General features: G+C 43.1%; 1 protein-coding gene across 7 annotated transcripts in view; it reads right to left on the bottom strand.

Moving 5' to 3' along the window:
• LMO3 (LIM domain only 3) overlaps nt 1-13,279 on the bottom strand; it is a 66,153-nt gene that overhangs the window by 51,764 nt on the left and 1,110 nt on the right. The window contains exons 1-3 of one of the 7 annotated variants that reach the window (XM_084520825.1): nt 12,584-12,809; nt 12,298-12,363; nt 4,604-4,817 (exon numbers count right to left, since the gene is read on the bottom strand). In XM_084520825.1, the coding sequence (XP_084376951.1) occupies nt 4,604-4,809 (206 nt within the window). In that variant the 5' untranslated portion in view covers nt 4,810-4,817; nt 12,298-12,363; nt 12,584-12,809. Of the gene's footprint in view, nt 1-4,603; nt 4,818-11,288; nt 11,441-11,565; nt 11,588-12,297; nt 12,810-13,279 lie in introns of those variants that run through there. The other 6 variants (XR_014693519.1, XM_084520824.1, XM_084520826.1 and 3 more) reach the window with 6 other exon arrangements.

The raw sequence follows: 13,279 nt of genomic DNA, 5'->3' as shown, positions 1-13,279 counted from the left end.
CTTATGGTTGAGCACTTTACTTTCTGTAGTCACTTCTCATAATTTACACGATCTTGTCCAATATGTATGTTTTTAAAATTCTGGCTTGTCTCAGGTCTTCAGATCAACAAATGTGGAAGGAAACAAGAAAAAAAGAAAACAAACAAACAAACAAACAAAACCACAGACACACAAAAAAAGAAAAACAACCAAAAAGCACACAATTTGACCCTTTCTTCAGGAACAGCAGTCTACTCATCTTAATAGCTATTCAGTGATACTTTTAAAGCCTGCAGTGCATTTACAAGCCAAATCATTACCCAGGTAGGGCAGCGAGGGGGGTAGACTTACGTGTCATTGTGCCTCCATCCCCAGTAAGGCTCTAGACACTTTTAAGAACAAGAATTCCCCCCCAATATATTGTTTTGTTAATCCTTTTCCTATGATCTGTTTGCCTGGCTAGAGAAATTATGCAAAAAGTAATAAAAGTTCTAATTCAATTTCCATGTTAAGAGATGGATTTGAAAAAAAAAAAAATCAGAAACCATATTCTTTGTGTTTACTAAGAGATATGCACTCCAACATTTAGTGTCATGGAGCTGGAGTTAAAACCAGAAACGGTGAAGATAATTTAGCTGCATGAATGCCTGCTCTTCAGTAAAATGCTGCCAAAATTAAATAGGAATGAAACAGCACTTTGTAGTCATTGGTCGCTCAGCAGGGTTTGCGTAGTTAAAAACCTAAGTGAAAAGGGTGATTGACCTACATTGCTACTAGCTTAGCACAGCTGTACTTTCATATTTTTGCTGCATCCGAGGAAGCTCATTATTTAATACAACTGAGTTACGTGTAATTGTCGGTTTTTCATTTTACACTTTTAGGAGCCAGATATTAATCTCAGATGTGTGGCACACGTTACTGTGCATCTGGAAGTATATGCGGCTGCCCATTTGCACGCAAGGCTAAAAAGATGGGACTACACACAGTTGCACCTGAAATTAGGAGGCTGCCCAGGGGTAGGAGGACCTCACAAGCATGCAGAAATCAAATGAGCAGATGGAACAAAAAGCAAATCCCCCTGGCACCCCAAAGGCAAATGCAACGCTGTTTTTCCCATTGTTTTGAGCAGGAGTAGCCCAGAATGCATAACCAAAGCACATTTCACACAACTCATACCTGCAGTTTAAATAAGTAATAACCTTCCAGTTAACAACCAGTTTGATATGTTAACAGCCCTTGGGCTGTTAACATAACGACTGGTCATTAATGGCAGTAATGACAGATTTCAGAGGGAATATTGTGCTTGTAAATGGACATGCTGCCAGTTAGAACAGAAGACAGAGCGGTATAGGTTGATACATTAAGATGTCATTGCACAGCTCTGGAGGAAAAAAAGAGGAAAAAAACTTGCATATTTCACTTACTGTAAATGGACTTGAAATATTGGCGTAAACCTAAGTTCCTTAAATTAAGTCTTCACTTTCTAACTCAAGAGTGTATAAGCAGAAGACAGAAGCCTGCAGGGGAATTATACTCTGCATATCATTTTCACCGAGTATGTTATTTCTAACATTGAGACCTTTCTTTACTCAAGTCAGTTCTCATCTTCGTTAACAAAACAGAGTTCATTCCTGCCGTGGCCACCCCAACAGCCTGGGTACCATATGCCACCTCTAAAATCACTGGAATGACTTACTTGAATCAGATTGCCTCTCACACCCAGAACATCTTTCAAGCTCATTACATCCATCCCCTCAACCCCTTCCATACAAAAGAATAAGGTCTTAATGTAGTAAAATTAACTCAATTTACCAAAGGAGACAACTAAAGCAAAACAAGTTTTAAAGTCCTGAAGATAGAGTATTTATAAAACAAAAAACTTCAAGAGGGTATCTCCAGGATAAAATACCAAACAAAAGAATTGGGGCAGACGGAATCTTTTTATGTTTTTTTTTTTTTTTTTTTTTTTTTTTTTTTGTTTTTTGTTTTTTGTTTTTTGTTTTTTGTTTTTGTTTTTTTTTGGCAGGCATTTTTAAATGAGAAATACTAGAAGTATCTTTGCAAATAGCCAAGGACACAATCACACAGTTTGTGAATTTAACCATCAATGTTAAAGCACACAGACTGGCTACATTATTGCTTATAGCATCTGTAGAATGGCTGTCTTATTGAAATACATAATGAACACAGAGAGACAAGTTAATAAGCAATTTTACTCTTTATAGTATCGTACAAGCCACATATCCTCTAGAGGGCACCACATAAATTAATAGGAATCTAGAATGATTTTGTATGTAGCAAAGACTCCCTTTACGGTTAAAAAGGAAAAAAAAAATTAAGAGGATAGTTTGAAACTGTAATCGAACTCTAATCTGATCATTAGTACTAAGTAATTTGTTCTTTAAATTGATATCAAGTGGGTTGCTAAATATGAAAGCTTATTTGACTACAAAGCTAGAGAACATTTAACTAGTTTCTACATTAGCATTAAAAAGATCACTTTTATAGGTTCACTGCATAACTAAGTAGATAAGAAGCAATGAGGCAAATGACTATCTGCAATTACCTTAAGTGCATCAGTATGAAGTTTAGAGTAAATACCAAATTTAAATCTGTGCACTCACAAGAATCACTAAGAAAAGGCTCATGACTTTCATTAAGACTTGATAAATCCAGAACAAAATAAAAAAACATCTTAAAACTGACTACAGGATTTGTTATATACACTGGCTTCACTGGTGCAAAAGTAGATATTGCGTATGAAAACATAACCAAAACATTAGTTTTGAATGTTGTCATGACAGATGCATCATTGTGTAAAAAACAGTCTCCTTTCTTTGAATTACATACTATGAGTTTTAAAAATCTGTTTGCAAAATGTTTACCCCTGCTAGACCTTCAAAGACCAGAGAACAATGCGAAACGCACACCCCTGTGCTGAAAAAAAAAGTACTTTTTTGTAGCTCTATTACTAGAACACTTTTGGTTTTGATTTTAAACACTGGATCTGTTGCATTAGTATTTGGGAGATTAGGTAGGTTCAAAGGCCCTAGTAAACCTGGAGATCACATTACCCCAGCAGTTTTCTTACTCCTGCAGGCACTTGTAGAAAGATTCTTAAAATGGGTTTTAAATATTAGTCTCAGCATTACCTTCCCCACAGAAGCTGTCCACACCCCTGTCTACATATACATACATGATTTAAGATCACAAGCAACCTAGGCTCCTGTACAATAATTCCTTCCTGTTAGCTACTTCTTTGGCAGCTTTTACACAATGGCTTTAAGTTGCAGACTCTATCTTATGCTCAACTCATGGACATTTAATGGCTAGCAGAGCACTTTTACCACTAAGAGGTCTTAGGCTATGTCTGAAGAACCCTGAACTGCCTTGCAGCCCCAGCTCAGCAAATGCACAAGGCACTTGCAAACGCTTTTTGCTCTGCTCTAGAAAAAACAGGTTGTAATGTGGAGAGCCAGGGTACCAACTGTTAACGCTTCAGTCTTGATTTCTGTTCCAAACTATCCATGCCAAGCAACCTGGGAACTTCATACTCGGTACCTGTGCTTACACTGAACTTGTAAGTTAATGCATTCAAAGAGAATTTTAATTTTTCCCCTATGTATTACAGACTTGAATGTCCCTTTAAAAGGAAAAGACTTCACTACAGGGGCAGAGGAAATATTCCCAGAAGTTCATGTTTGCCTCAGGCAGCCAGTCTCATTAGGCCCCTTATACAGAGTGGAAGAAGGTGCTCCTATAGGAAATAGGTGCTCAGTCACCCCAGAGGAGTCTCTCTCTGTCTATTTGCAAGTGAGAGCCTAGAGAGACCAAACTTCCTGATTAAACTCAGCTTATGCAAGTAGCCCTATGTATTCACATGCACTCTACAGATAAATTAGCCAAGTACTTTGCTGAGTTGTACCCCAAATGTTTTAGAGAAGGTAGGACGATGAACAATCAAGAGGGCAGAAATCAGGTGGTGGTTTGCAGTCTTTGAGAAAAGGTGCCAGCTCACCCATGTCCCACACAGTTCCCCAGGCTGAGGAGCAGAGTTGATTGGGGCATGCTGGCTACAGAGTTATTTACAGGGAAGGCAAGTGAGTGGGCTTGGTCCAGCACCTAACAGGCAAATGGCAGTGTTCATAAAAGCTCTCACCACCACAAACAAAATCCTTCCAGCAAACTCAGAGGACAGAAGTGCATTCGCACAGACAAGTGAAACGCTTTCCACTCACAACCTTCAGACCCCACGCTCAAGCTGTTGAAAACTGCGCAGGCGGGCCTGCTGCATTAGGCTGCGGTGCCTAAAAGCCCCACTGCGTTTAGTAGGAGATCAGCTCCCCCAGAGCGCAGTGCTGCCGGAGGGATGGGGGTTATTCTGTTCTCATCCTCCTCTCCTCTTAGCCCTGGTATAAGCATCAGAAAATTCACAACAGCGTGCTTTCCAATTCAGGACAGACATTGCCTTTGATTTTAGTTTCACTCACCACTATGCTGCAGTGGTTGTCTCACGCTCCACAAACGCTGTCCACCACATACTACTTACACACCACTAACTACACAGGAAGGACTGAACAGGCTTACCAGGTTAATCAGTGAACGCGACGAGGGTGTGACCTACCTCAGGTAGTCTCTGCGACAAAGGATAAGGTTGGCTTTGGTGTACAGAGTAGAGCCCACCTCCCCCAGGCGACAGTCACAGCAGGCACATTTCAGGCAGTCTTCATGCCAATATTTGTCCAGGGCCTTTAGAAGATACCGGTCTTTAATCTTACGGTTGCAGCCAGCACAACCTTTCGGCTTGGTGTCTGGCTGAACTGAGAGCATTTGTATACCTGAAACACAGCAAGAGCAATGAAAAGTGAAAATAGACACTCTCCAGCATCAGTTTCAGCTTTCTCTTCCTCCACCTCTCCTCACCCACGCATCCCCAGATCATTAAAAAGGCAACAGCGTAGATGGGGTGACATAAACTTGAGTGTCCACAGCAAGCTGAAAACATTAAATAAACTGGAGAGCTGAAATGTCCACTGGTCTGAGTTTCACCTCATTTACCTGGTCTCTTTGCTGAAAAGAAATATTTAAAAATTAAAATGAAAATATTTCAGTTGAAGTCACCCAGTTTTGACCAAAGTATCCAGTGGTTTAGCATCCAAAATTTAAACTAACAGAGTATCGGCAATGACAAACATATCTAAACTTACATATTTGTACCTATATGCACTACCTTTGTCAAATATAAGAGCACTCAAGATTCTAGAGATGGAAAAGACAAGCTATTAGAGGCACAGGACAAGAGTTTCAGGGAGATTTGACATAGACATTTTTGTACTAGAGGTTGTTTTATTTATTTATTTAAAGATTTCTGTTCTTAGGCACATGAATGAAGCAATCTGATTTCCAGAGACTTCAGTACCAGCACATCTCTAGTTACATCCTTCAGTCTAAGGACCTGCTAAAAAAATCTGACCTTAAATAATCTGCACAAGGTCAGACAGTTGCTAGTTTGTCAAGGATAATAATAACAATAATAATAATAACAACAACAACAACAATAACAACAATAATAATAATAATAATCTCTGCCCAACTTTCTAATTTTTCAATTTTAGCCAGCAGATAGTTTGGGACAAGGGGTCCACTGGTATCCATTAAGTATATATACCTTTCGATGTAATAGCAGAGAACATTTAAACAACAATTCAAACTCCTGAACCACTGTTTCAGGGACAGAACAGGTAAAAGTGGGACACAGCTAAGCGATGGTACATGGAGTGCCGCAGCCGTCTTCCAGAGATCCATACAAAAATCGATTGCTCTGAGTTTTACTGTAAATGGGGAGAGGAGGTCACTGTCCCAAAGTGCTTACAGACTGGTCTCTCTTGGTTAGTCTCACGAACTGTGAACCCATTATGCAGACTGATTCTCTGGAATTCATTCCTTAGAAGAAGCAAAAATCATAGCCTTGTGGATGCTTTGTTGTACATCAAACAGGCATCAGAGAGGAAAGAGAACTGACACGCAGTTCGATTATTAGGTTATCTCACTGTTTTAAGCCAGAGATGCAACTAAAAATATAGATAGATAGATACACTCTAATGAGTAGCATGTAAGTATTACAATGAGAATTTTTCAAGACTGAGGAATTAATGCTTTTGCCAACAGGAAAATCCTTCTCCCACGTTTGGGACGTGGCACCCCATTCTCACGCAGCGACTACAAAGGTCAAATAGTCTCATAACAAAGAAAAGCAAATTCAAGAGCCCCTCATCAAGAATGCTATACTACCTACTGCTAAGAAGGCTTTACAGTCTCAGCTTTTATAAGCACATCTCAGTCGGTGCTGTAACACACCACTATAGACAGGCAGTCTCAGGTAGCAAGAACATGAACAAGTTGGTGTTTTATTACATTTACTTTTCTAAGCTGTCATAAGGAATAGAAGAAAATAAGTTTAATATTTGAAGCAACAGTATAGTATGCCTTTATGAATATTAGCACCATGAAGACTAGAAGCTAAATATTACGCCAGCTGAAGTATCCCAGTGATCTGTATGTGTATGTGAAACGCATCAAATTTATGCGGATTGCAGCAAGTGCGGAGCCTGTTAAGTGACTTTTCAGGGTTTACCAAGCTGAACTCCCAAGTTTCACCTGTGAAGCTGGTAACTTAATTAGAAATAGTAATTCTTGTTCTCATTGTGATATACAACAGCCCCGCTTTGCGATACACTCTGTTATGCAGTTTGGAACAATATATTTGTCTGTTAAATTACCTGTTCAGTTATAGAGACAGTTCTCCTAGTGAACACCCTGAAGTACCACGGCAGTACTGCTGCCTAATGTCTAAAGCTCATAAAAAGATAATGTAAGGTCTTTATTTTTCTACCCGTAAGTACAAAAACAGCTTTGCTGCCTTCCCATTACTCTCCAATCAACACTACTCTCACACCTCCTACACCACTTAGAAACTCCTGAGGTCTGTTTCTCATTCCCCAGCGGGAGGATGAGAGCAAGCGACCTGCTCGGGCTCCGCAGCAAGGCAGGGGCACATCTGGGAACAAATGCACATTGCTTATCCTAAGCGAGCACCACGAGGCAAAGGCAGAGTGCCTACGGTATTTACAATTGCCAACTGGCTCCCCAAAACTCAGCATGAGGATGTGAAGCAGCAAGGCAACATGGCTACAAACAAACAACTAAAAGCAGTGAAAATAGCAGATTCTTGTAAAGACTCTCTACCAGACTGACTGTACAGGGAAATCCTGCTGGATTACTTATACCTTCAGCCATTGAAAAAGCTTAATCTGTGAAATTGCATATCGGGTTAGAGTATAAATATCCTCTAAGTGCCCATTACGTGCTTATTCCTAGACCCTCTCTTCCACCATTTAGAGGACAGACACAAAATAGTTTGCATCAACTTTGTGGAACTCACTAAAAAAGTTCAGAAGCATGAAGGACTCTTCTAGTATTTTAACCTTTTGCTCTAAGGGAAACCAGAATAAACTAGTAAATAACACAGGTAAGAGCTTTAAGGGAGAGGGGAAAGGGGAAAAAAAAATAAAAACCTCAACGTAAAAATTTTATCGTTTGGTAAGAAAGCAGGTGGGAGTGCAAAGGCTGGCAGTCTCTGACCAAGGCTGGATCAGCGGTCCTGTGCTTTCTGAAGGGAACAAGGTGCAAGAGAAGCAAGGCTGAACAAACAAATATCTGAACAAATTACAGTAATCAAGCATGACAATTCTTGAGATATATGCTGCAAACACCAGATTATTGTGTTATAAATAAAAGCACAGCTTACACAACATTGCACGCAGTCTGGCACCATTTTTGAGACGCTTGCTACATTCCGAAAGTAGACAGAGCACTGCTGCCAATGGTTAACCCAAACCCTCCTTGTACAAGTGAAAATGGGCAGACACCCCACAGAATACTGCTAATAACCCTGTATGCCTGTGCTCCCAAGGCTGGAAGAAGGTGACTCTGACATACCACCGGCAGCATCTCCAGATTAGGGACTCAATCGGCAGCAGCTTTTGGAGGGAAGGAATACTTTTCTCCTCAGATAGATCTGATCTTTTTCACACCTTACTTGCAATAAAGCTGCATCTATTTTAATGAAAGTTAAAATTAAACTACTATTTCATTATATAAAAAAGGTTACTTTTTTTTTTTTTTTTTTTTTTGAAACATAGAGTGATCTAAACAAAAGAAAGCACAAGCAGTGCTCTGAGAAGTGTTTTACATAGCTCCGAATTCTTTGCACGTGCCCTTTTCTTCACAGCCCGGATTAAATCGCTTAATTTTGAGAACAGAATACTTGATTACTTTTTCCCTGTATAGTATGAGCCAGCTTAATGCAAATCACCTCCCAGACCATCTCTCCTCCCTTTACTGTTCCCACAGGATCTCCAACACAGTTACACTTCTCACATATGCGCTCGTGTATTTTTAGCTGCCTTAATCTGGCAGTAAGAATACCTGCAGCTGACTGCTAGCCAGCTTTCCACAGGGTTTGGTTTCGCTACCCAGTTATTTCTCAGGACACAGGAAGGAGCCTTTCAGAGGCTGACAGCACCCACTGAACCATCCGAGCTGCTTGCCGCTGCTTCGTCAGGACTCAGCAGACAGCACTGCCTGGCTGCCCTCCTCACCCCCACCCCTGTGAAGGCAGCACTCACGGAGCGCTTCCAAAAACATACAGCTCCATAAGTGCTACACCCAGGCTGTGAAAATCAAATCCAGCTTTCCCTTCAGTTTGGCAGAGTCCTACTCATGCTCTGCATCATAGAGCAGATCTGTTCTCAGAACAGAGAAATTTCAGTGCCTAGTCTGTCACTGTCAAACGAACCCTTTTTATTTCACCCCAGTCCATTTTCAAGGGCTTCCTCTCTCCTACTCTCCATCCCTCCCTCCCTTCCTCCACCCTCAGGCCCCAAAGTACTGCACATGAACTGCAGAGCTGTGTTAGCAATAAGACTTCTTAATCACCATCCACCACTGTTAGGATTTTTGAAGGAAGAATTTCATATGCTGATTTGTAGGCTTCTGCATTTCCCTCGGTCTCCCCAAAGAAGTTCAACAGAACTGACTCCCATCCCTTGTAGTTGCTGTTATTGTGCAATGAAACACTGACAACTGATTTGTAACTATGAATTCCAGGATAAAGAGGAAAGATTGCTGGAAAAAAAGGCTAAAAAGGCTAAATTAGGTTCCTGAAAGAAAGCAGAGAGACAAAAACCCTCTTCACTCTGATCACCACCCTCAGCAAAATCAGGGAACGGAGACTGGACGTAACTAACTGTATTTTGTCAGTGAGATAGCAGTATCCGCGAGCAGGATTCATCTCTGCTTGTTCTAAGCACTGCTAAAGACTCCAGAACACAGTTTCTGGTTTGTGGTACAGGCAGCCTGTGAAGGGGATGCTAAAGGGTGGAAGAGTTGGATGTTCTTATGCACTACAGCACTTAACTTTTAAAGACCACTCACTCTCCTCCTTCACTGAAGCACACACACGATTCTACCAAGGACAGTGGGATGTACAGCAAGAAAAGGAAAACTTGCCTCTACCTCGAAGAAAAAAAAAAAAAAAAACAGGAAATTAGTTTGGGGCAAATTGCATATCATTGCACGGGTCTCTAAAAGACAGTGAACTGACAGACAGCGCACAGTCAACACAAGAGTTGGAGATCCAATAGGAGATTAAAAAAAGAATACTTTTCAGCTGCTTTCCCACTTTACAGCTTTATCCTAAAAGCATTCATTGCTCCAATTATTCAGGATAATACACACGCAGGCTCAGAAAAAAAAAAAAAGTTAAGGTTTCAGAAGGGGAGAAACATTTCAGAACTCGCATGTAGCACATCGGGAGTCGTAACTAGTTTTAGATTGGCATGTAAATTGTTCTGTGGAAAATTCTTATTGCCTCCGAGACCCCGCTATTCTGAGTTATTTGACAGTTTAAGGGAAATCATAATTAAAAAAAGAGACATAAATAATAGCCTGTGCAGTGTGGTGCACAGAAATAAGTAGAACCATTTCATTTAAACTCTGGTGAGCTTTTAATTGCCTGGATTGCATTGTGAACCAGCCTAACGGTTGATTGCCTCCATTATGCTCTCTTGTTCTGTGCCATTCATCCGCACAGTCTCAGCTTCTGTAGTTAACACAACAAAGTAACCGCAACTCCATAACACTCAGGATTTTTTTTTTTTAAATAAAAGTAAGGTTTTTAGTGCTCTGAATATAGACTCTTCTGTATATTTTTGAGTTAATTTTCCACAGTATATAGCTAAACTTCACATCCTGCCCCTTCTTCTACAGAGGAAAGTGCTTTTATGTTATTATATTTTTTTAATAAAGGAGGTGGCTTGAAAACGGGGAAAAACGAGGAGGTTAGGTAAAAACTAAAAGTGGGAATGCAGTCCCACAGCTGGGAGCAGTGATACAGATTAAAAGAATTTGGCCAACATGGCTAGTCGATTGCCAAGAGACACCAAACAAAAGATTTCTCCTCTTCTTTCCCCTTCTCTTTTTGAAAGCTAGATTGGGCCTAAAAGCTTGTTTCTCTCTGTTCACTGGCCCAGAGCATCCCTGCAGGCTGTAGCCCCCTAAGGGACAACACAGCAAATAGATGTGCCCAGATCTCAGGGACGGGAGCTGCTTAGCTATGTTCCTACCCCTGTCGTGTCTCCCCCCCGCCTCCCCGCACTCCCTCCCTCCTCTTTTAGAGCAGTGGTGCTGGGAACCAATTTGATTCCCTTTTTCTCCAATGCAGCTGCAAGGCTCAGAGATACTGACATTTTTCCACTCTTATCAGTTTAATTACAGTTACCATGGCAGCAAAGTGCTAGTGCTTGGCAAAGGCCAACAAGAGATTTGCAAGACTGAGTTCAATTTTGATGCAGCTCACATGCAAAATAAATAAAAAAAAAAAATAAGAAACATACACTCTGCAACAAAGAATCCCTTTCGGGGCCGGACGCTCCAGCCTTTTGTGCTAATTCCTTCTGAGGCATCGCGGGGATGGGGTGGCGGGGAGGAGCGGGAGGCGGCGGGGAGGCACGGAGCGCTGTTTGTTGCACCTAGCGGGATTAATCGCTCTCACCGGCGGTCCTACAGAGCCGTTTTAGGAAGGGCTGTGCCGGGCCCCCTTCGGGCACGGGGGCAGCGCCTTCAGGACGGGAAGAAGCGAGAGCAAGGCGCTGCCTCTTCTCCCCCCCCCAACCCCCCTCGCCCCGGCTCTACCTGCAAGCGCGCCCGCTCCGCCCGCCGCCAAGTGAGCCGGCGGATCGCAGCCTTACCAAAACTTTTCTCCTTTTTCTGCATGAGTTGATTTACGGGCGCCCGGAGAGCTCCTCCTCGGCGAAGCGCCGAAACCCAGCAAAAGTAGCAAGTGTGCTTCCCCGGCTCGGGGCGACCCGCGGCGGCGGCGGCGGGGGGGGGGGGGGGTCCCCGGGCGGGCCGGAGGCTGCGGGGGGCTGCGCCACCCGCTGCCCGCAAGCCTCTAATCCCAGCGGCCCGCTAGCTTTGTTGTAACAAATGGCTTTGATTAAACTGTCACACGCGGCGTTAGCGTACCGTGTCGTGCCGGGCGTGCGAAGGGAGAAAGAGGGAAAAAAAAATAAAAAATAGTAAAAATAAAAAAAATAAAATAAAGGGAGAGGCTCCGCCGCAGAGGTGCTGCTCCTCCGGGCTGCCCACCCCTGCCGCCGCTCCGAGGGGGGCTCCGGGAGCCCCGAGCCGCCGGGGGCAGCCCCCGGCCGCTTCCCCCGGCCCGCGGCCGCGCTCCTGCCTCGGCTCTGCCCAAAGGGTTAACCCTGCGCCGAGCCAGCCGCAAATTAAACGGCTGTGCGGGGAGGCTTGCGGATTAAAGCCGGGGAGTGGGAAATTAACCTGCTCCCTTGGTAATTGAGAGCACGTTTCGAGAAGCTCTGGAAGAAGCAAGAATAATAATAACAATAATAACGGAGGCGGGGGGGCTGTTGGGGGGGGGGGGCTGCTGCAATTCATTGTTAACTTTGACTGCTATTTCTCGAGACATCCAGGTAGATGGGTTTCGCTCAGCATCCTCCGCTTGCATGTATTTCATGTCTCATCATAAAAATAATGAAGCCTCACATGATTTAAACAAAACAGTCTCAGCAGAGCTGCAGCTTGAGTGAAAGTTGCAGTGCAGAGATGTGTGTGTGTATTGCAGCCCCGGCTTATGACTCAGAGAGAGAGAGAGAGAGAGAGAGAGGGAGAGAGGGAGTGATGCAGACACACATACACAAATGACCCAAAGCTTATGTACACAGTTGCCTCACTTACCTTCTCAATTAAGCGATACAGGGGAGGCAGTTCAATAAGCACAGTGGCTGCTTTGTAGCTCTTCTCCTTGGGAAAGGTCAAAAAGAAGCATTGTTTGGGGAAAAAAAAAATAAAGGGGGGGTGGGAGAGATGGGGAGGGAGATCGCTATTCTTTAAGTTTAAAATAATGAGGTCCTCAAGGATCCGCCAAGTAATTGTGTTGACCGCATCCGAGCTACAGGTGTCCTCCTTTTAGTATCTTGCAGTCCAAGGCTGTCTGTCTCCGTCCTGGCTGAAGACAACTTACCTAAAGCAGCGTGTGAGGAGCCGAGTTGAATGAAGTCAGGGCTTTATCAGCTGCAAAATGCAATCCCTTACCAGCCAGACATAATACAGCAAAAGAAAAGGTCACTCAGTTATTACTGAGCCAGCAGAGCCCAGGCAGCTCTTGTGGAAGACCACAGAGAAGCAGCTCCCTTCCGATTTAAGGCTATTTACCTCTCTCCCCCTCCACGCACCCACCCTTCCTCTCTCCCCCCTCCCAACTCCCCCTTTCTCTCCCTCTCTCTTTCTCTCTCTTCTGCAGCTCGCTCAAGTACAGCCGCCCTCGGAAAGTGCAAAGCAGCCAGGAGACAGATTGGGCTTTGTTGGTAATTTCCCATGGTGAAAATTTACAAGCCTGCAAGTGCAGTCAGCAAAACCACATGCATATGCTAGACACAAACACCAGGGACACACACACACACGCACGCACACACACAAGTGACCTCTACTGAAGCGGCTCAGGATCACCTTCCCAGAGAGTGCTCCAGAAACAGACCCAGGGAAACAGGGGAGCGCCCCCCCACTCCCCCCCCCCCCCCCCAAATACTTTGCCTAAACAAAACAATAAGTTGCCTACGCGCCAAAAAAAAAAAAAAAAAAAAAAAAAAAAAAAAAAAAAGCAAGATACATATCTCTCTATTAATGAGTAATGAGAATAATCCCTGAAGGTGAAAACGCA

Source organism: Aythya ferina (assembly GCF_964211825.1).
Source record: "Aythya ferina genome assembly, chromosome: 1".
NCBI lineage: Eukaryota > Metazoa > Chordata > Aves > Anseriformes > Anatidae > Aythya > Aythya ferina.
This window is presented reverse-complemented; position numbering and strand designations above follow the sequence as displayed.